The 24,697-nt window shown below is 42.4% G+C and overlaps 1 protein-coding gene across 1 annotated transcript in view; it reads left to right on the forward strand.

The window, feature by feature from the left end:
* TBXAS1 (thromboxane A synthase 1) overlaps positions 1-24,697 on the forward strand; it is a 353,481-nt gene that overhangs the window by 137,084 nt on the left and 191,700 nt on the right. The window contains exon 4 of the mRNA XM_074983822.1: positions 14,667-14,763. Coding sequence (XP_074839923.1) covers positions 14,667-14,763 — 97 coding nt within the window. The remainder of the gene's footprint in view (positions 1-14,666; positions 14,764-24,697) is intronic.

Here is a 24,697-nt window from a genome sequence, read left to right on the forward strand (position 1 = left end):
GCGGTGCCAACTTCGAAATAGCGCCCGTCACAGCTAAACGTGTTGGGCGCTATTTCGAAGTTGAAATCAACGTTAGGTGGCGAGACGTCGAAGTCGCTAACCCCATGAGGGGATGGGAATAGCGCCCTACTTCGAAGTTGAATGTCGAAGTAGGGCACGTGTAGACGATCTGCGTCCCGCAACATCGAAATAGCGGGGTCCGCCATGACGGCCATCAGCTGAGGGGTTGAGAGATGCTCTCTCTCTAGCCCCTGTGGGGCTCTATGGTCATCGTGTGCAGCAGCCCTTAGCCCAGGGCTTCTGGCTGCTGCTGCGGCAGCTGGGGATCCATGCTGCATGCACAGGGTCTGCAACCAGTTGTCGGCTCTGTGGATCTTGTGTTGTTTAGTGCAACTGTGTCTGGGAGGGGCCCTTTAAGGGAGCGACTTGCTGTTGAGTCCGCCCTGTGACCCTGTCTGCAGCTGTTCCTGGCACCCTTATTTCGATGTGTGCTACTTTGGCGTGTAGACGTTCCCTCGCAGCGCCTATTTCGATGTAGTACTGCCCAACGTCGAAGTTGAACGTCGACATTGCCAGCCCTGGAGGACGTGTAGACCTTATTCATCGAAATAGACTATTTCGATGTAGCATGCACGTGTAGATGTAGCCTGAGTGATGAAAATGCAGGTGCAGGATAGCCTGTACGTGGCTTGATCTAACCAAGCATGTGCACGGAACCCAGGTAGGCAGGAAAGAAAGTCGGTTGCAGGGAATCCGCTTCCAACAGCTGTAGGAGTTGCAGCTTCTCTGTTGTTCTCCAAGGGAAGGAAATAAGGTTTACGAAGATCCCAGAGCCCATTAGTCCTGTATGGAGGGTGAGACAGTGTCATAGGGCCACTGATTAAGGAGAATAAATGGATTTCACCCACTCCCTGGGCCCAAGAGTACCCAAAAATCAGGGTATATATGAAATATTTATTATAAAATGAGTGGTGACCTGTGACTTTGCTGCTCAAGTAGTCCTTTTATGCTAAGTATGAGTGAGGGCAGGCAAGTGTGTATGTGTATTTTGCCAGAAGATTTTTGTGTTGATTTGCGTGGATGGCAAATGGCAGGTGTGTGCTCAGGTGAGGAGCACTGTATGTTTCTCATGCTTACATGTTGCCATTGTTTTATGGGTGGTTTTGAAGAACCTGGGCAGTTAGACCAAGAAGTTCACCATGTGAGCATACTGCCAATAAAATTATTGCATTCAGATTAGCTGTAGAATAAGGGTGGTGACTGGTTGCATTACATAAAGGGTGTCATAAGGCAGAGGGAGGGAACTTGTTTTTCCATGCCTCTGAGGATAGAACAAGAGGCAATGGACTTAAATTGCAGCAGGGGAGGTTCAGGTTGGACATTAGGAAAAAGTTCCTAACTGTCAGGGTGATCAAACACTGGAACAAATTGCCAAGGGAGGTGGTAGAATCTCCATCACTGGAGATATTTAAGAAGAGGTTAGATAGATGGCTTTCAGGGATGGTCTAGAAAGTGCTTGGTCTTGCCATGAGGGCAGGGGGCTGGACTCGATGGCCTCTCGAGGTCCCTTCCAGTCCTACTCTTCTACGATTCTACGATTCTATGATCTGAGATCTACAAAGACAGTTGCATGAAATTCCTGCTCAGAGGGGCATGGGAAGTTGCCTCAAACTCTGCGAAAATTTTGCCCCCTTACTCCAACCTCCCTTGGGGTTTGTCTGAGACTTTAAAGAGAACATGGTCACGTAAAGAAATAGACCTAAACGGTACATTCTATGGAAAGTTAGGATCCCTCTCAACAGTCCTCTGTCCAACATTACTTTTCCAAACTTATTTTAAGGTTTTCTTGTGACATCACATAAAATTACTTGGGGCAACCTCTAAAGTTCTCTAAACAGCTGTGTGTCCATTGATTTCAGGGAAACTATTGGTTGAGGGTCTGGCCCCCTGTAGCCAGTCACTCCCATATTTTAGCAATTCCTTGTGGATTGGGGGAAGTTGGTTTTCAGTACCATTCAGTTGTCATTTCTAGATTAGCACATAGCTGTGCCAATAGTTTCTTTATATAAGAGGCTGTTTTGTGATATGCTCTGGTAAAACCAGATATTCCTGGCAGTCATTGTTCCATTGTGCCATTGTTAGCTCATATCTTTAGTTTGTTTCTATTTATGCTTTTTATCAAACATTTTACTCATTCTTATTTGTGGGACTGTGACCTCTCATACACAACCTTGCAGTTTTTTCAGTCTCGACTACCAGGCACGTACAGTTGACTTTCAGTTTCCTTTGTCTTCTGTCTGATGAATTGGAGACTCTTCCTTGGTTGTGTGTTTTTGTGTATTTTCTTCTACATAGGGCTTTTAAAGTAGTGCAGTACAACATAGACTGGATCGGTTCTGTGCAATTTCCTGGAACCATATACTGCAGCTTTTTAATGTAAAAGCTAAAAATAATATTCTTAATAATTTCCCTGAGATAGAAATGTATTTAGTGTTTTTTCTTCTGGGTCTGTGTTGTATCCCTGCTTTCTCAATGTACCCATACGGTTGAACATTAGCCACTTTTCTAGCTAATTCAATCATGTATGCATCTAATATTTTCATTATAAAGAGTTCTGCTAGCAGCTTCATGATGAATGATTATCTAAACTATTAGGATATGACTCTTATTTGGCTTGGTGCATGTTTAATAATGCATTAACAAAGTTAAATGATTGTGCATGCACATGTGTGTATGTATAATATAAATATATAGGGGAAAATCTCTGTAACTAAAGCCATTAAGATGTTTAGAAACTACATTTTTCCTGTGATTAGTTTTGTATCCTGTGGGATACAGATTGTTCCCAAGAACATGATATATGTTAGTTACCCCTTTTTTTTTCCTTGATATGTATTTGATTTGAGAAAAAAGAAGTGAGGCCTTATAAGGTTTTGGTTTTGAAGACATAGGGGGTGGAAATTGGAGGAACTAATTAGAACACATCTACAGGGAATGAATAATCTGAGGCAAAAAAAGGGAGGAAATCTCTGTTGTTTTTCTTATATATACTGGTGGATTTACATAGAGGATGAAATCCCGATTACACTGATGTTAATTACAAAACTCCCACTGACATCAGTGTGACCAAGAGTCTATTTAGAGCAGAGGCCAGGAGGCACTGACCCACAAAACAAGCAGTCAGAGGCCACACGAACATGAGAAGCCAAAAAAAAAAAATTGTTTACTGCAGTGGCCTTGACTGAGAAGCAGAAATAAATTCTCTCCTTAGGGGGAGGCCCATTTTGTAGATTTTGTGAACTCACTGTCTAGTAGATTTTGTGTGCTCCCGTACGATCTGGGATGGGGCAAAAATAAGGCATTCTATCTGTGGGAGGGGGTTGATGGGAAGTGGGCTGAATTTTGGGGGTGTTCGGGCATGGGGTGTCCAGGCAGGAGGGGAGCAGTAGTATACTGGGCCATGGGGTCTGAGTAGAAGGAGTGAAAGAACAGGCAGGGGTCTGAGCAGGGCGGGGGTGCAGGAGTGTGCTGGGGTCTGAGAAGGAGGAGGGGTGAATGAGCAGGCTGGGGTGCAGGGTTTGGCCACTCCCCTGCCTAAGGGACTCCCTTTACCCAAACAATGGCTGCCGGGGTCTCTGCTGCATCTGCCTCAAGCAGGGAGGGTCTTCTGCCCTCCTCCCACTGGCTGCCCCCTGGGGTTGCTCTTGGCAATGAGCACTTAAGTGGGGAACTGCTGCCTGGGTGGCAAGCACTCAAGCCACTGCCTCCCACCCGCCCGACAGGGAGCACAGGAGCGCCTCTAGTATTTATGGTGCTGCCACCCATTCCCTCCAGCCACTTAAGTTGCCTGGGGGGCTCCTTACTTGCCTGCTTGTGGGACGAGGAGCCAGAACATCTATGCTGCTGATGGGTGGGGACAGCAACCGCCCCTCACAGGCTGGATTAGATGGAACCCCACCCCCTTTGGTCTCTCAGCAGCATGGACCAAAGTGTGTGGGTGGTGGGGAGCAGATCAAGATAGGGGTTCACCACCCCTATTCTAGAGGGTAATACACTGGAGAGTTACTCATGTAATTAGGGTAACTCATTTAAACGAAAGCTTTACAGACTCAGGCCCTAAATCTGTATCTTTATGTGTGGAGCTAGAAGTGTGGCCTATTGTTAAGATTGTCTGTTATTAGACCCTGTGTTCAGCTGCTTGTATCTAAATACCTTTAGAACTCCACTTAAGTAGCCATGTTAGAGTCATACTTTTTATTTAACTAAACAGGATACATGTGTTTTTCTTTGGTATTGACTTCAGCCCTACAGGCTTAACTCCACTGAAATAACAAATAACATGGTTACAGCCCATGCATTGTTGTTGTTATGTTTCTAATGATTAAAATATTCTAATGATGAAAAACAGAAAGAAATGGTTCTGAAGTGCAGGGTGCTACATCAACATTGCAAAAGCAAAGGCAAGCAAAACATGTGCATGTAAAATTCATGATGGTGTGTGGTGTACTGTAAATGGCCTCATTGTTTTGAGTTAATATCAAGGCACAACCTGGAAGTTGTAGAGTGACAGTAAGATATGTATGTGCTGCTCCCAGGCAGAGTGAAAATAAAATGTTCTACTCCCCACCATTGCTGATAATTTACAAACTTCAGACAAGGTATCAGCAAAGCCATTGAAGTTCTGTGCCAAAGTATTTAAAAAAAACAGTGATTTTTGTGCACCTCATTTTCAGATGCTTATGTTGAAACACTTTAAAGGCTGTGTCTACACTAGCCAAAAACTTCGAAATGGCCATGCAAATTTGCTCATAGGAATAAGGGGACTTCGAAGTAGCCAGGGTCCTTTCGAAAAGGAGTCCCGTCTGGACGAGCCGCGCGGCAGTGAGCTGCGGCAATTTCGAAATGCCGCAGCTGCCCGCATGCTAATGAGGCGCTGAATATGTATTTCAGAGCTTCATTAGGAAACTTTGAAATGGCCATTTGCATGGCCATTTCGAAGTTTTTGGATAGTGTAGATGTATCCAAAGTGTTTAAAGATTTTCAGAGGGTGAGGGCACAGTATTTTTCTGGAAACCATGCCACTTAATGGTATCTCAGGTTAGGCACTCAAAAACTTTGATGCTCAAAATCACTAGTCGCTTGTGGAAGACTTGGCCTTGATATATGAAGTGGCACATATAATTATGTGCAATAGTTATAGAAATCACATGGCTTACTGATAGCTTTTATGATCCCTTGATATTTTGTCTTGGTAAAACAGTAACAAATTACCAGATGTTCAATTTCACTGATCTAAAATGCACTATGAGGCAGACGGCAAAAGCTTCATGAGCATTTCCTATGTAGTCTGACATCTTCAAGTGTGTTTGCTTTTATTAAGTGTTATTTTATTTTAATGATGGGAATGTAACTGTTTATTATGCTTATGGCTTTATTATGTTCCACCTGTGTGCATGTGTTTGGTGTATATTTCCATGACAGAACATTGCCTACTGCTGGTTTAATCTTTTGAACTTTTCCCAATATCATTTTCAGCATGTTTGCTACCATTAGATTTTCTTTTCAGGTAGTTTTAGTAACACCGTCCTGGCATTTGTAACTTTCACTTTTGTTCCAGAATAATTTCGCACTCTGCCCTATATCCTGACTGAATTCATGCACACTGTCACTTTCAAGCATTGTGGACTGTAGGGTAGCATCCCTAACCCTACCCTTTCCATTCTGACTCTAGTCTAACAGAAGGCTTCAGAACAGAGAACATTCAAAACAACTCTGCTTTGTGTGCATCCATGCTTTTGCTCCTTGACACACCCTTATCAACAATTTTCCTTTAGTTGTTACATTGCTTACACCCATTTATCCCATGTTAAATGGCTACAGCCCTGTCACTGCGATCAGCCTTACTTTTTGTTTCTCCAATGAAATCGCCACTTGTCTTTTAATTCCACCTGTTTATAGCCTCATATTAGTAATGATGATACACCCCATGCAGATTGTTTTTTACCCATTCAACATCAAAAAAGCTACCCATGTTTATCCTAGATAACATTGTTTTTATCTTCCCAAGCCATCTTGCACCTTCCTTAACTTCATCATAACTTCATTAGTAGATACATTGTCAAATATGAAAAACACTCATGCAGACAAATGAACACAGTCTGAATGACAGCAAAACAAATGTGAGGAAACCAAAAGTAGACAAATCATGTGGTCTTCTGGACTCTCAGTGCTGTGGCTTTTTACCAGTATGTCTTGAGAATAGTTACCTAGAATTCCCACCTCCTCTGCCCTTCCCTTCATATGGAAATGAAATATTTTGGGTTTAGATCATGCACAAGGAGGCCAGACATGAATGAAGCAATTTTTTACACTTGGTCTATGTCACAATTTCACAGAAAAATTGGTCCCTGTGTGCGTGCTGAAATACTCACAGGGAAACATCTGCCACATCATTGCATGGAGGTCAGTCAGACATACTGTTTAACAATGCAGACAAAACAAACCTTATCCCAACTTAGTGAAAATGTTGCAGTCCAAGCATGGGTAATAAAACCCAAACAAATACAACGGCGCTTGATGGGGAAACATGATGGAAAGTATTTAGAAATTCTCTTCTGCCAGTCTTCTTGACAAGTTAAAATACTACAGGCATTTGCAGTTTTATTCAGCAAAAGCAGCATATGCCGAAGCATGAGAAGTGAGCTCAGACCTTGTTAGAATCATACTGTCTTTTTCAGTAATTTAAAACACAATCCTATGAAAAGCTTTCATTTTCAATAAAACAGAATACTGATGCAACTAATAAACAGTAGTGATCTCTCTCATATATACATGCGCGCGCACACGTGAGGTGATAAATATTTTAGCTCATTAGTACAAAAATAAAGCAAGGCACTTCTGGAAAAGTTGCAGAACAAGTTTAAGGTGAGAATTGTTTGCTTCCCTACCTTGTGCTGACCCACCTCTGCAGCTGGGATAGGAATAGTCCAGTCTCCATGCACATTCACTTCTGAGCATTCTCCCCTGACACAGATATTACTATGGTACCAATTTTTATGGTATTTATATGATGTATGGAACATTTCTCCACTTGGAATAAGACAGCAACCACAGGTTGAACCTCTTTAATCCAGAACTCTCTCATCTGGTGACATCCGTAATCCGACATGATTTTAGTTAGCCCGATGACCACTTTTCATGGGTGTGGCCAAGTGTCCCATGGTAACATCAAGTTTATTTACAGCCACCAGTCCTGGCTCTCAGTGATCTATGCTGTTATTTAGCTGTAATTTACTCCTAAACGTCTTCTAGGAGCCCAGTAAGCAGTGGAAGAGTTGGTAGTGTGCTAGACAACCTTGACCTCGTGTAGCCTGGCAAATTCTTTCATTCAGCAACAGTCAGGTCCCGAGGGTGCCGGATGAGAGTTTCAACCTGTAATTTTGCACAGGCCACCAAGTCTAGTTCTAGACAGTGGTTGGTCCTGACATGAGTGCAGGGGAGTGGACTTGATGACCTCTCCAAGTCCCTTGTAGCTCTGGTATTTTGTGATTAGAAGTAAGGGCAACATGAAGCAGAAGTGACCTCTGATCCTGAGCTGTTAAGACCCAACACACTTTAGAGGAGCAGAGGAGTAAGTCTAACTTACATCTCTGGCATGAATTTCCTGAGGGGCATCACCATGCTTTGCCACAGGGAACGCTCCCAGAAGGCTTTTCTCTTGCCTTACAATTACTCACAGAAATCTTACTGTGAAAGGAAAAAGAGTCCTATACTGGAACCTGGCAAGACTGGCTCTACTTTAAGAGGAATTGTCCTTTAACAGTTGAAAGAGTCTAAGTAACTCTGTAGAATATTCTTCCTTTTTAATGGGTTAAAGCACTTCAGGAAATTTGGCTCAGGTGCCAAGGTGCAAGTTTGAAGCAGCTCAGATTTTCTTCGTATGGCAGAAGATAGGGATCAGGAATGCAGGTACGAACAGATTAGTGACTAGACATATGAACAGGTGCACAAAGCATGTATGAATATTACATGAGACCAGGTGGGTGAGGGAATCTCTTGTATTGGTTGGTGAGAGAGACAAGCTTGTGAGCCCCAAAGAGCATTTTTTTCAGGTGTGGGAAAGGCTTTCAGTGTCATCTGTCACAATTTTACATTTGACAACAAACATTTTGTCCAAAGCATGTGAAAAGCCATGGGTACTGGGGTGGCTCCCCAAAAAGCCACCTTGAAGAAGAATCTCTGGACAAATGTATCACAAAAATGATCATATAGCTGGTATATGTTGATGATATTTTTATTCTTTGGACAGAAGATTTAAACTCCCTCATGGATTTCCCCATAACTTCAACAATCACTGCCTGTCCATTAAGCTCTTTTTGGAACATTTCCTCACCATCATCAACTTCCTGGACATGATCATTGTGGATACATTGGCAGAGCTGTGTTGGAAGCCTCCTGTCCTTGTGCCTGACGCTAGCCAGTGCTCTCTGTGCCTCATTCAATCAGTTCACCCATTTTTGTATGGCTTTTTTTTTAGGCCATATCTGCACAGCTCACCACTGGTGATGGCTTGTGGGGTAGGCGTAGCTACATATCACAATGAAAAGTAATCTGCACCCACACTGTGCACCTCCACATAGTTGTGAAAGTTCTTGACAGAGCTGCTGGAGCCTTTCCCTGTAGTCTCTCCCTCTGCCAGAGCCTTTCACTGCTGTGTACCCCTCAGCCAGAGCCTTTCCTTGCTGCTTGGCACTATGGTGCTACAAATAGAAGTGTAAAAAAGGGAGGCCTTGCTTGAACATGTAGACACACATGTAGGGTACATACTCATAGGCTATGTCTACACTAAGAGTTTTGTCGACAAAACTGGGTTTTTGTTGAAAAAATTCATGGAGTGTCTGCACACAAAATGCATTTATGTCAACAGACTGTCATCAAAACTCAGCACATGTACCGACAGCCTTCTGCCTCTCCTCTCCTCCACCTTTGACAGTTTCCGTTGATGAAAAAGATGTATAGATGCTCTGGAGGGCCCTCTGACGACAGACAGGGCTTTTGGTTCACTGGGCAGCCCTGTCTGCTGTGCTTCCAGTTGGCCGGGCAGTCTGGCTGCTCTCTGCTGACAGAGTGGATCACTTTTTTGATCCGCTTTTGTGTGTGGATGCACTCTGGTGACGGAAGTTTTGTCGGAAGATATCTTCTGACGGTAACTTCTGTTGACAGATTGCTGTAGTGTAATTGTAATCAGATGGTTTAGGCTTGACTTTATTCTCCTGAGTAGTGTCTTGCCATCTATGTAACTACTATACCTATTCAGAAGAGGAGAGCAGTATATGAGCTCTACATGCCACTGTAAGGAATGTGTAGATGTAGCCAAAGAAGTAATATGCATTTTGGAACTCTCTAATCTAATGAATCTTGGCTTCTGAACTGTTTGCCTCAAGTTTAGATCTTTACGGATAAGAAAAAGAGTTGAGGCTCTAGACTGAGACTCGGGAGACCTGGATTCAGTTCCTTACTCTGACACAGGCCCTGTCACTGTGTGAGCTTCAGCAAGTAACTTAGGTGGAGATTTTCAAAGAAAAAAAAAAAGGCCATTAAATGCCTAACTCTCACTGAAGGTGAATACAATTTAGGTGCTGAACTACTAAAGTCTCCCCCTTTGTGCCTGAATTCCCCACAAGTAAAATAGATAACCTAATACTAACTCCACCACCACCACCCTTTTTGTCCTGTCTATTTAGATTGTAAGCTCTTCAGCACATGGATAGTCTCCTACTGTGCTTATGTACAGCACCTAGCACACTACCCCACTCCCTTTTGAGGCCTCTTGGTGCTAGTACACTATAAATGATGAAACAGATTAGAAAGGCCTCTCACTCTTCCCCTCTTTTTTGCCCACTCAGTCCATAGCAGCAGCTGTCTCTGGAGATTTCATCTGGGTTTTGCAGCTGTTAGGTACTTTCCATTTAGTCCCACAGAGTCTGGGCTTCTCACAGGAGTTGGATGAGGGCAAGATTCATGACAAATCAATTTGCTGAACTCTGAAGTAATTAAGCTAGCTGTATTGACCTGAAGCCTATTTTAAAATGAGTAAACATACTTTTCTTTCCAATATTTCTCAGCTTGCTGTGAATGAAACTCTCTAAAAATAGCAGAGGAGGAATGATCTAGGCCTTTTTTTTCTCTCGGTCTCTGTTTGAGAAATAGCTATTAAGAAAACACACTTTCTTTCTGTAGGCTTGCTTACTTCCCCTCTTCTTTCTATTTGTTCTCTTCAGCTTGTTCTCTGTTCTCCCCAAGGGAAGGAGAGCTATAATATTTTCTTGTTTCATTTGGCTTTCCACATGATCTTTGCCTGCTTTACTAGACTACAGCCTAGAAAACAGAACCTTGTTGTTCATTGCCCGGAAGCATTTTTTTCCCCCTTAATGAGGAATGTAATGCATCTGAAGTGCATGGGACTCATACCAGATCATGGGATCAAAGCCTTCCGAGAGTTGATAGGCCCAGCTATAATCAGGGTGATGGGAGAGCAGGTGTTTCCCACGACAATGTTGGGCAAAAAGTGCTCCTTTAGCCCTGACGTACAATGTGCACATTCCAGTTGCCTTGTGAAGTAAGGCCAAGTTTGAATGACCTTCTTGCTTAAGAGTATGAATGTTGTCCAATGGCTTAGGAGCTATTTAGTTAATGTAAGGCTGTAAAGGACAATAGGAGACAGTCCAATAGAACTAAAGTGGCCAGTCTCTGTGTCACTTTGGACACAAGCCTGATGGCTGTAGACGTGATCAGAATTTGTCCTCCAATAGGCCCAAAGTCAGTGAGGTGTGGCATGATTTAGTGTGAAAACCCAAATTTGGGCTCTCAAATTAGTCCCTGGCGAATGCTGGGATCACTCTGACTTCAGCACAGGTAGGGAAGCATGATGGCAGGGCAAGGAGAGTCAGACGGGACTTCCATTCTGGTTGATGATCATAATGGTGCTGCAGAAGGAGCCGGGATCATCCCTTCCCTGCTGTGACTCTCAGGGTGACTTGGACCAGGTACTTTAATCTCCATGCCTCAGTTGCTCCATCTATAAATTGGTAATCATCATGCAGTCCTTAATAAAGTATTTGGAACCGATTAAGTGCCTCTTATAATAGGTGTTATAATCATAGGAATGATGATACTTCTCATTTAATAAGTGTATCTCGTGTAAGGTTGGCATAAGTGGAGACAGCTCTTCCCTCCTCTATCTCCCCTCCCTACCTTGCCCCCTCCATTAATCTGCTCTCCTGGTGGCTTTCCATCTTCTATCTATACCCTACAACTCACCATATCTACCTTGTTTCAAAACTGGAGCCAGATGCCTCCATGCTGGGCTCGATGGCTCTCTGCTGTGACATCTGCATCCGCCTTGCGGCAGCTTGCTTCACAACCTCACCAGGGAGACACTTCAGAGCAGACTGAACATCTTAGGTCCTAGCACAGAAGTAAACATGGAGGAATTGCAAGTAAACTCTAAAAATTCCACCCTGTTTGCAGATAATTCCTGTGGAGGAAAAAAGAGCTCAGTTTGCTGAATAAAAGATTGGCTGCAAACTGCCTACTCACGACCATCATGGGTTGAGCTTGAACAAGAAGCAAACTAATCCATGTACTGCATTAACTGTGACGAATGTGCTCATTCTTACAGACCAAACTGCAGCAAGAAGTGAGAGTCGTGTTTGTGGGCAACCTCTTTAGTTATTGTAATGTTCTGGATACAGATTAACGTCTTTGCTTAATATATTATGGTTTCATTTCCCTTGAAGTGCACGCTATTTGGGAGATGCAATGAAAGGATGCCTAGTTGCTCTGTTAATTCTTGTAAGTAAATCGGTGTTCTTTGTTGAACAGCTGTTGGATAACTTCTTACAGTAGTAGTCCTCTGAGGGCCATATAACTCTCATCCCTGCGCTTCCTATAGCAACAGCACCATTTCTGCAATGGAGAAAGAGCACTTCTGTCACAAGCTAAGATGAAGTAGGATACTTGGCCACTCTACTATAACAAGTAATAGATCTTTATTTTTAAATTGCTGATCTAAAAGTGTGGGAGTTTTACTTATATTAGGAGGCTCCCGTTTAAACAGAAGAGATCAGGAAAAGCTTAAAGTGGCAAATAAGTACAAATTCCACACATGAGTAATGTTAACCTGGAGCTTAAATGGTCTATCCTGAGTTAGCCATGAATCTATGAGTTTGTTTTCTCTCAAACTGCTATTTCAGTAAAATATGACAGGAATATGCATATTTTCCAGTAACATGCCCAAGCTAACTATCCCTGCATAATACTACTAGATGAATATGCTAAATGAACATATGGCAGAGATAAAACTGTTGTTTGTTTGGAAATAGTAAATTATTGTTTAGAAGTTTTTAACATAATAGGGTATATAAGAACAAATACAGCTAGAGAAATATCACCCCCCTCCTTTTTTTTTCATAACAAAGTTCTGGTCCTATAAAGACTTATGCAGATAGTTGATTTTAACTTCCATCCATAAAGGTAAGCATTTGCCTATGTTTTTGCAGGACCAAGCTCCAAAAATGTCAAGCAGGCAAGTTCAGGTACTCTTCATTAACCGGCAGGTCTCTTCTCTCCTTTCTTTTTTTTTTAAACACAGATTATGGGGATGAGTGGATTATTACTCCGACTCTTAGAACTGAGCTTTCCTAAAATGCTTTCCCATATCCCCCCTTTTTAGTTCCCAGGGGAAGTTAGGAAGAATGTACTGATAAACATAGAGATTGGGGAAACAGAAAGGCACCATCAAAGGAGCAGTTATGTTTTGGGGTGAAAGAAGGCAATGATACACTGACTCTCCCTTACAACTGTTGTTCTTGAAAGCAAGGTTGAGAGCATAAAGGCAGCTCTGATCTTTCCATAAAAGCATTTTTAGCTTTTTAGTATTTTAATCCCTGCAGATGTCAGTGTATTTTCTGTGTCCGTTCCCTCCTACACCCCTCCTTTCTTTGTAACTGGATTCATCATTACAAACAATAAGAGAGAATGGCTGGAAATGTCATTGCCAGATGCTAATGACAGCTGTGATTTTAAATAATGAGTCAGTTCAAGACGGCTGCTCCGGAAAGAGGGACTCTGTTACAACCATCTATATCCAGGTTGGACACATTAGGTTCAAATGAACATGTTATAATTCAGGCTTGTTGTGCGTGAAAGTAAATTTGTGCTTTGTGAAAAATTCTAGAATTGTGTCACATGGGACAAGGTCTTTTCTCCACTAAACAGTATAGACAAGAGACTTGCCGGTTACCTCTACTATCTTGCCACTATGCGTAATCTTTTACTGGGGTGTGCAGCACTGGCAAAGTTCACTGTTCTGTCCAGGATTAGAGAATGCAGACACTTGTTAGTACTTCTCAGGGTTTTAACATGGTGAGATCAGTCTTTCATCCTGAAATTTTCACTACTTTCTGGCTGAAGCTTGGTCTGAAATGCTCTACCAAGTGAGGCCACAGGCATTCTTGGTGAATGCAAGTGCCAGGGCTCAGAAATACAAATGTTACCAAACAGATAAAGAATATCTCAGTTCACTATCTGACAAGCCAGCAGGAGCCACTGGATCAGATTCAGGACATGATAGCTCCTTCTTCAAAGCTATCCACAGTAGAGAGAACACAGTGAAATCTTATTACTACTAGCAAGCAATACTGCCCCTCCCTGCCCCACTCCTCTGTCACTTGTTGTGGTGATAAAAACACATCTGGGCTGGTCTACACCAGCAATGCCATTTTGTTAGCAACACTGGAAAAGTTCAGTGCAGATACAGCCTAGTGGAAACAGACTAGATCAGGGATCGGCAAACTCCGGCACACTCGACACGAGAGCTGATGAAGAGCGGTATGAGGCGGGAGCTCCAGCCCTGCCCTTCTTCCCCCAAGCAGCATGGGAGGGGGTGGAAGCCTGGGACTAGGGCTGGAGCCCTGCCACAGTGCAGAGCCAGAGCTGGGTCCCCTGCGGGTGCACAGGGCCACAGCGCAGGTCCCAGAGCCGGGGCTGGACCCCAACTGTGGCACGGGGCCGGGGCCAGAGTTGGAGCCTTGGCTCGGAGTGTGAGGCTCCTGGCACAGAGTCCCTGCCCTGCTGGAGCATGGGGCTGAGGCTGGAGTCTGCGGCATTTGATCAGGCCCAGAGCGTGAGGCCCCCCCGTAGGGTTCTGGGGTGCCCTCTGTGGAGTCTCCAGCCCACTGCTGCAGAAGCTGGGGCTGGAGCTCATGGTGCAGGGCTGGGGCACCCTGCTGGTGTGCAGGGCAGTTACTCCCAGGAGTGCAGGGACCCAGCCAGACTCAGACCGTACATAGAAGTCAAAAGGTCAAAATTCGGCACTCCGACTCAAAGGATGCTGACCCTGGAGTACGTATATAGCTTGGACAAAGGCTCTAGTAATTCTTTCTTTAGATTTTAAATTGGTTCCTTTATAAGACCACTTGACAGCTTAATCTTCTTAAATGTTTCAGAGGGGTGGAAAGATACCGAACTGCCAAAGAGAATGGAAATCTGATACTGTATGATTTATTTCCAAAAGATGTATTTCAGCCCACACAGGCATCTTGGAGATGGTGGCTGTTCTCTGGCTGGCTATAATTGCTAAAATGTTTTTTTCACCTACTTTGTAGATATTACATTGGTCGCCGAATGTATGTGCTGGTGTCCGAGCCAGAGATGATCAAACATATCTTAGTGACCAACTTCAGCAACTTCACCAACAGAATGGTAAGTGTGGTAGAAAGAGTTTAATGCGTGCTATAAATTCAACACTTGGGAGGTCGTATCCTACCGGCCTCTGGCAGGCCGATGGTGTTTCCTTTAAAAGACGCTTCAGAGCTGGTACTGAGTGTTGCAAGAAAACTACCTTAAGAAAAAGGGATGGGTGAACTGCTGAATAAAACTAAAGACATGCAAATTTGACCACACTTCTCAGCTAATTGACTCCATTTTTTTTCCTGGCACTTGGAGATCTTCAAGAGACAGTGCTAAAAGAGAAAAATAATAATTTTGTGGTAGAAGCACTGAACTGAGGTTATGTCTATACTAGACATAGAAAGTTGACCATAGATAAGAAATTTTAGCTATGGCGTTTGCATAGCTAAAAATGATGTATCTGCACTCGGTTAACTGGTCTGCCTTTACAGGGGAAGGTTGATGGGAGTGTTTCTCCCTTTGAACTCCCTTCCTCCTCATGTCTCACAGGGAGTACAAGGATCTGCTGCAACCCCTGAGAGCTTGATTTTGTGTGTCCAAATTAGATGTGTGAAATTGAAAACCTGGAAGACTGAGCATGAGCAGGTCAGTCTTCCGTGGTAGTGTAGATAAGCCCTGAGACTCAGGAGAGCTGGTTCAGTTTCTGCTCTACTCTGATCACTTGTGTCCAGTCACTTAATCTCTGTGTGTCTCAGTCACAAATGGGGTATCCAGCCTGCTTGGCTCGTGAGCAAGCTCTGCTGTGCTCACTCACAACCACCACCATGCACAGTTACTCCCAAGTGCATATGTGAGTGCTACTCCCAGCCATCCATGAATTACGTACAGGATGAAACCTGCATGTCCCTCAGCCCCAGCCTGGCTCCCTGGAAAGGTGTGTCTTATACGGCTCAGGACCTTCCTGGATGGTATAAGCTCACAGTCTGTTATTCCAACAGTGGTAGTGAATCTACACTAACCTTGTTATCCTAACAAGAGATTCCCAAGCACTTCAACCAGAACAGACTTGTTCAGATAAAACAAATGTATTAAGTAGGGATAGATTTTAAGTGATTACAGGTATAGATGCATATAAGTCATGACTGGTTATAAACAAAATAAAAAGATTAACATACAATCTAACTCTTACCAAGGCTAATAGGCTTAAAAAGGAAATGGTTTGTCTCACTTTGGCCTGCACTACATTTTACAGGCTGCATCCATTTCCAGCCTAGGAACACTCTCCCCTTCCCCTCTTGGTTCTGTTCTTGATTCTGATCGCTGTTGTCACGAGCAGAGAGATGGGAGGAGGAGAGGGTGGGTAGGGACATTTTCCTCCCTACTCATATGCCAACTCTGTGCTGCAGTTCCACTGCATTCATAAGTTCCAAACTGTCCTTTGTGTGAATTGTAAATATCTTGTTTACAGCCCTCCCCTGCTGGAGAATGTCCAGAAGCCAGCAATGGTGCTAGCACTTTGCTGGTATGCGAGGGTATCTATGTCTCTGAGAGTTTGTTATGTGGACATTGCCCAGAACTACATGTTTCAGTAAGAATCATATAGCAAAATCTTATCATTTTACATGTAGCACTGTCCTAGCACCCTCAAGCATGGGTAAAGGCTCGAAACACACCTCTCCACAGGGCAGAAGCCTCAAGTCCCCCCGCCCCACCACCAAGTTGCATTTTAATGGGTGAGGAATTGGAGGAATTGGAGGAGGGCTCTAGAAGCAACGTTTTAATTGTTAAAGAGCTGCATGTGACCCCCAAGCTGCAGTTTGGACATGCCTATGTTAGATATTCAGGAGGACTGTATGTTCTTAAGAGTAAAATTCCATCTCTGACCTATTACCCATCTCATCTCCCCACTGATCACTCTGCTTCTCCAATCTGTATGTGTTAAAAATTCTCTATGGATATTGCTAGGTTTACCTGTGGACATGCTAATAACTTATTCTTCTCTATCTCTTGTTGCCTAATTTCTGATCTTCCTGTCTGCCTCTTGGCTATACCAGGAGCTCTTACTGCTGAATCCTTCAAAGCCTCAAGTTCTCCTTGTGAATAAAAAGTTCTCCTCCATACTATATCTTGAGCTGCAGAAACCTGTTGCTCTTTCTTCTACAGCTAGAAGCCTGTCTCTTCCTGCCTACACCTTTCTTTCCCCATATTAGTTCCTGAAAACTGACAATAATTAGTCGCTTCCCACATTTTCAGAATACATCCAGTTCTAAGTTAATGATTACCTGGAAATCAGAGAGCATCTTTATGGGGTTCATACAGCTGTGTTGTTTCTAATTGCAATTATCCTTACCATTTGAACCCTAAACTTCCCTGCCCCCCAACTCATCTGCTTGTCTTTCTATGCTACATCTCCAATACTTAATCCTGTCTTGGTGGAAACTCATAGCCATTCTTTGGCTCTCTCCAATATGCATTTCCCTTTTTCATGCCCTTTGTAAACACCTGTGGTACTTTCTAAACATATGAAGGTTCAGAGTACTGTCAGTTTACTCTCTTAGGACAATAGTGTTCCTTTTCTGGATAGGTACATATACTGCTCCTATCATTGTAGTGTCTGAGCAATCTCCTAAGGATTTATGCATTTAGCTTCGCAACACCACAATGTATTGCGGTTTCCATTGTACAGATGGGGAATTAAGGCACAGATGAAGAGATTTACTCAGTTTCACCAAGGAAGTACATGGCAGAGGAGGGAATGAGCCCAGGTCTCCCAAATTCCCATGCCTTGCCAAAAAGCCATGCGTCCTCTACCTTTTGTCATTATCACTGATTTGTTGGATGATTGAACCGAATTGAAAATACCCTTTCATGTCATTTACTTCTGAGCTTTTTATCTGCCGTTCTCTTGCTTACTCATGCATTTACAGTCTTGGTGGCTCTTATCCCTGCCCTTCGCTTTGTCTGCTGTCCACCCTCTTCCCTCTATCACTCTTTACAATTTAGGATGGCCAGCCTTCTACTGAGAGAATGTCTACACAGCGACCTCCAGGAAGATTAATCCAAATGATCTAAAACAGTGTATTTAAAGCAGATGGTTAAATCATATCAAACCTGTGTGTGAATGCGCTCATTCAGAATAAAAGTTGTCTTAGTTTTGCTTAGCTTAATTTACTTTGAAAGCAGCCATACAGGAATTTAAAAGTTTAACTAATCTACTTCATATTCAGATTTTAGTTAATTTTTGGGGATTAATTTTCCTGCATGTCTCCATGTAGATAAACCTTCATACTCCTCAACATCTCTCTGAAACTGGATGTTTCCCTCTCACCTATTTCTTTTCATGTTGTACCACCTTAAAAGTTTATTTCCCCTTCAGCTCACATGTGATTCTCTCAGGCTGTGTCTATGATGGCAACTGTATGACAGAGCAAGCAAGAGTGCTCTCCTGCTGACAAAGCTAATGCCACTTATTGGGGTGGAAGTATTTTGCTGGCAAAAGAGCCAACAAACAACAGCTACCGTGCCTGACTTTTAGTGACACAGCTGTAGTGACAGAGCCATGTTGCTAAAAGCTTTGTCATTAAACACAAGCTTAGTGAAGTGTTTTGTAATGCTGGGGAAGGCAGATTCTGCACAAATATAAATAATATTGAATTGTACTTAAAACAGGTCATTTGAGTTTATTCACATATGATTTTTGTATGTATGAATAATAGCAGCAAAGGGACAAAAGCACTTTCTAAATAGTAGAAGCCTTTTTTCTTGTTGCCTGTACGGAGGTTGTTTAAAGCTTCTGTTTATTCTTTAGAAAATTATTTGAAATAAAGTCCTTCTCTACTTTATTAACAGTTTTTACTTGCTAGTGCAGAATTTAAAATGCAAAAAATATTGCTTTGGCTTATTTTTTTTCCTAAGTGGTATGCTGATGACATGGAGAGACTAAAACATTGGCTTTTAGTAAGCCCTATATACAAAGCTGTGCTAATATATCTCAACCCTGGCATAGAACATTCCTGCTAGTCCAGCCCCAGGTGTCCTGAGCTGAGGCTGTTGTTGTGTTGTAGTGGTTTTCTGATGTACTCCAAAGGGGAGTCGGACAAAATCAGTAAGCATATTTTTCGCACATCACCAAAACCAGGAGGCAAGTCCATCATAGGCAAAATCTTAGTACACGGACATAATAAAGCAAACCAGCAGTCCTGTAGCACTTTAAAGCACTTCATAATATGTTAGATGATGTGCTTCCATGGGACAAACCCACTTCTTCACATCTGGGAAATCCGGAAAATCTCTGAGATTAAATACATGGGGCAAACCAGCAGTCATGTAGCACTTTAAAGACTAACAAAATAATTTATTAGGTGATGAGCTTTCATGGGGCAGACCCACTTCCTCCTATTTGGAGATAGAAAGTGGGTCTTCCCCATGAAAACGAATCGCCTAATAAATTATTTTGTTAGTCTGTAAAGTGCTACATGACTGTTGGTTTGTTTTCTTAGACTACAGACTAACACAGCTACCTCTCTGTTGCTATTCTACATAAACTTAGCATATCAGAAAGTTAGCTAAGGCATTTACAAAACCTGTCTGTAAGACCTTGTCTCCCATTGTGGCAGCGTGTATGGTAAGTGTAGCCACACGCTTCAGTAAAAGGTAGGCTACACCCACACTCACTGCAGTGAGTTACTTTACCCATCAGTGAATGGCCGCTGCAACAAGTTAGCAATGGCAAAAGGCTTTGGAAGTGGGCAGCTGATGGAGATTTCCCCTGCTGGCTTCCTCCACCTGAGCCTTGCCACACCACCAGTTTTTCATAGCAAAGGCAAAGGCTCTGGGAGCAGGGCATCTATATTACTTCAAAATAGCAGTGTAGATGGACTCCCCACTGCCAGAGCCTTTCCCCACTGCAGGGAGCTGCCAGAACCAGTGTGCAGTGGTGAATTAATATAGGAGCAAAAGGAGCGGTTGCCTGCCCCAGGGATCCTAGATGAGAGGGGCCCCATGGCTCCATAATTCTATTTTGTTTAAACATTTCACTTTAGTGAAACAAAAGAAATGTGACATGTCATTCTTATTTTAAAAGTAATTGAAGTGTAATTGCATCAAGCATCAGGAGTAATAATAGGCATGAATGGACTTTAAAGCATAAATAATGATGTGACATTAATACTTTAATATATTGGTGGGGCCCCTTGTGACTGTGTTGTCCCAGGGCCCAACCTGTTCTTAATCCACCCTTGCCAGTGAAAGGCTGTGGCATTGGCAAAAACTCTGGATGGGATGAGGAGGGAGTAGATGGGATGAGGTGGGATGAGTAGATGGGATGAGGTGCTCCAACAGCTCCCAGTTTCTGGAACCTTTCCTTGCTGCCTTCCCCGCCATGTGTAATACAGACTGCAGGGAGTGTGGATGCAATCTGCCTTTCACTGCCACATGTTAGCGGCCGCAAGTATCTACGCTGCTGCCAGCATAGGAATGGATGAAGTAGGGTAAAAGATTGTGCGTGTCAAGGCGGTCTTTTCCTGGCTGTATGTCTCCTGGCTTGGACCTTGAATCCAATGTACATGAAGAAGCAGCTTTTGTTTTCCTCCACGTCTCTCCTTATGCCAGACTACTGACATTGTGATCAGTAGAAGGTTCCTGTAGACTGGTTCTCCTTCCTTAGTTCAGGAGGTCTCTTGGTGTGGTTGTTCCCCTTGATTTGATGCAGCCTGCCTTTGTTATCCTTCCTGACAGAAGCAAAGCTCTTTCTTTCTTTTCTTCGATGTCTAAGGAGAGGCTGGGATAGAGTTCTTCATAACAGTGACAAGAGGGTTTTGAGGACAGATCTCATTATTTTAGGTGCACTGGCAATATATTTAAGTAGTGTAACATAGTATATTTCATTATTAATATTAGTGTTATTGTAGCAGTTGATGCTCCTGTTATATTAATTTAGAGGGACTACATAGGTCAAAGATATTATAATCCAGTCACAGTCTAACATTAAACAGTGTTAAACAAAGTCTAGGCTATGGTATACAGAGGCCTTAGCCTGCTCATTGAAGATACTGAAAATAAGGAAACACAATTAAAATGTAATGTATTAAGTGAAGTGTTCTCTTGGTAACAACAGCCTTTGTTCCCTTTCCTTTTAGCTAGAGAGAGTTTTAGAATGGGAAAATGAAACTTTGTCTGACAATTCCTTTGATGTATCAACTGTCCTTTTTGGGAAGAGAGAAGAAGTCAGTTGAAATGGACTGGATCTGTTGTTCTTACAGCTAGTTTGTTTGTTTTTTTAAAGTAAGACCCTATTTCATATAAGGTGGTGTTTGGGACTCAGCTGAAGCTGGTATAAGTGACAGTGTTATCTCTGTCCTGATTTGCTCCAGACACCTCTCAAGATTAGGATGACCACATCTCAGAAGATGGTTGGTCTGGCAGCCATGACAGTGAATTTGCTTCAAACTGTTCTTTCCCTCGGTCTGTTTCTTCTCTGTTTGCCCCATCAAAATTTCTTTTAGGATCCTAATATGGAATGAAAGAGTATCCAATTCCTTCATTATTGTGCCCAACAATTAAGCCTTACACTTGACAAGCCAATATTGGTTTACTAATTTCTAGATCCATATTTTCTTGTTTAGCAACCCTGATTTTAACTCTGTCTTCGAGTTACATTAGTAGGCTTTTCTTAGTTAGACTGGTTTGATTTTTTTGCCTTCTTTTTGTACCCTTTCCCTGTCAACATTTGTTTTTACAGGCTATTATATTATGGAATGTCTACATTTTCGTATAGATGAGCTCACAATTAAATTTGTGCTCCAGTCACGGGCCAGGACCCTCCCTCCCCCTAGTGCTAGCTGCTGTACTTATTGTAATTGTGAATTTTAAGTTTTGCGTAAGGGTTTCATAGTTTGGAAGACATGCATCCAGTATTACTTTGTGTATCACCTTAGTTAGTAAGCCAAGGGTAGGGCAGGAGATGCATCTCCATGAGTCCCATCACCCTAGTACTCCATATGAGAGGTGCAGGTGGAGTTAAAGGCTAGACTAATCTCTGTAGACAAGGCTGCACTACAGACCACCTCCTGTGCCCAGTGTTCTCTGTAGGCTGATTGCTTGGGTGGCCACCCAGGAGAGATTCAGATGCAACCCAGCTGATAGCCGAGAGCTCACAGTCACCCACAGCTGGCAGCATGTGTTTCTACTGGTGGTGCACATCTGTGCACGGATCAGTGCACACAACAAAATTTATTCCACCCACAGATGGAAAAAATTAGAGGGAACATGACCTGTGCCCAGGTCAGTGACTAGTTTTCATCTTCTGAGTTCACCCACATTTCTCTCACATCTGGCAGATTACTTGGGGTGTATGCAGGCAAATGCACAGGGTTTTGCCCCAGGCTGACCTAAAGCCAAGCAATATTTATGTTGAGTGTTTGCATTTCCATGTGGTGGTATGTACCACATCTTCAAGCAGATCTCTTTTGAATGTTCCTGAAAGGAGGATTTCAGGTTCCTCCCTCCTGCCTACTTCATGGTGTTTTTGCGTTGCTGATTGGTAATTTTGTGCTGTATTTGTTGAAGAAGCTGAGAGAGGCTAAGGCTTCAAACTGCATTGAGGCTCACTGTCAGCATTTGCTTTACAGAAGGCAGCCAAGTATAACAAACTAAGTGTTGTTTTCCTGCAGGGCTGGGGTACTTTTATCCTTATCCTTGAAGTCACTGGGCAGGCAGTAATGACTTTGTATTTTTTCACTTAATGGAGATGTGATTAAGATGAGTGCTTCAGCCCTTTTTTTCTTAACTTTGTACTGTTAATGAATACAGTCTTCATCCTTGAACTATAGAGTCTTTCCTCTACATTTATTGTTACAGCAGGAGAGGAAAAAATGAGAATCAGTGCATAGAAATCGTGCGAAAAAATGAGAAATTGATTTTATTTTATTTTATTTTTTTCATGCGACCTCAGTAAGAATTGTAGCTGGGACTTGGCTGGAGTAAATGACACTTTCTTCTCACAACCATTGTAAGTCATTGCTGGGATTGAGTTTTCCCTATAAGAGCACTAACATGGTACTCGAACCTTTATAGCTCTACAGAAACCTCTGGGAGATGGGGTTATAATGTCTGTTGAATCAGTTTAGGCAAGATAATGATGCATAATGTGTTTTGAAATTGTTTTCCATTTCCACATTGAAAATTTTCTTTGGAATTAATACTTGCAAATTGTTAAAGTGTAAGCTTTATAAAGGGTATTCAGGATGTTCATAGTTAGCTGTTAAAAAAACAGAGATCCAGAAGTAACCTGGTCCAATATATGAATGACAAATTGTACGCAAGATACTGCAAGCCAGACCAATCAGAGAGAATGCACATTGGTGTGCCCTACAGCAAGGTTAAATGTGAGATAATCTATTTTATTTTTTTGCATGCTGGAGTAAACCTTCTAAAAGGCTTAATGCTGTTAGCAAGTAGTAAAACTAAGGGTGAGTCCAATCCAGAACATATTATCTAAATCCCTACAAATTTTGGGAAGATTAAAATTGAAGTCCATGAATCCAAATCTACTCTTAACTGATTTGGATCTGATTTTGAGTTATAACATTCCCTTTGGGTGTTGTTATGATTCTAGTTTGGCTGCTGACAATGAAAAAACGGAGATCAATGATCACCATCACTCCAAGAAGTTCTTATACCATGGCAACAGAAGTGATTTGCAGCTGCATTTCTTCCCTCCCCCCAAAATTTATTTTTTCCCTATCATTTCATTTTATATGTATTTATTTCCTCCTCGCTCCCTCACAGTCTTCCATGTGTTAAGGGATTTACTCATTTCATCTATATGTATTAGATTGTAATACCTTTGTGTTGGTCTCATCTTTAACCTGTAAGGCTCTAAGCGAACCTATGGGACTATGTAAATAATATGTAATCATAAAACCACGAGGGGCGAGTTTTCTGCATCATGTTCAGGTGTGGGCCAAAACTATAGAAATCTTAAAAGGTCAATTAATCTAGTGACTTTTCTGCTGTTCAGGGACAAAATTTCATAGGAGGATTCAGTACTGTCAAAATATACTGTCAGCTTGAGCTTCAAATATCAATTCATGCAAGAAACTCAGCTGGTGTAGATCCATATAGTTCCATCAGCTACCCTGGAGCTACACCAATTTGTACCAGATGCAATACATCTATAGCTATAACCTCATCTAGGTTCAAGTTCTTCTTCCCTAGCCCATCTCTTTCAAACATATTTTTTTTATGCTTTGAAAAACAAAATGATCAAAACATCCCTGTGGAGGCTCGTGATTTAAAAAAATTAGACATTAAATAGTGCTGCTTGTAGCTGGGAGGTGGAAATCATTAAGTGTTAGATAAAAAATAAAGGTTTCACTTCCACAATGGGGGGAATAATGAAATGTTTTTTTAGCACTGGGTAGTATTTACTGGAAAATAAGCTTGACTGGATTCTGACATTGTTAAGTTTCCATGTCATACATGCTCTGGGTTGGAGTTGATTAAGTGTCATGAACAAACAGGCAGCTCCATACTACAATACATAAGATCTGATTCAGCACTGTCATGAGCATGTAGTCATTTACACCTGTGCCAAGTAAGTCCGAACAACTACCACATTAGAATATTGGCCGCATTTTGCTCTCGCTTTGTACAAGTGAAGATGTTTGTACATGTTGTGTTTCTACAGCACCTGGCACAATGGGGTCTTAGTCTGTGACTGGAGTTGATAGGTGCTACCACAATACAAATAATATCGATATGTGACGTCCAAGGTTGTGGAGAATCAGGGCCATAGGAAGAGATATCTCTTAACTAGATTAGAGAGTTAATCAAGTTCCCAAAAAACCTCCCTGGTACACACTATCTGATCTCTAACCCCTTCTTTTTTTGTTTACAACATTTTCCTTCATTATAATTTTACGTAATGATTGGGACTTGCACTTCTTGTTGCTTCAGCTTCATCACCATCCGTCACATTCATGTGTGGAACTCTGAGTTTGCTCCC

Source organism: Carettochelys insculpta, chromosome 1, assembly GCF_033958435.1.
Source record: "Carettochelys insculpta isolate YL-2023 chromosome 1, ASM3395843v1, whole genome shotgun sequence".
Lineage (NCBI taxonomy): Eukaryota > Metazoa > Chordata > Testudines > Carettochelyidae > Carettochelys > Carettochelys insculpta.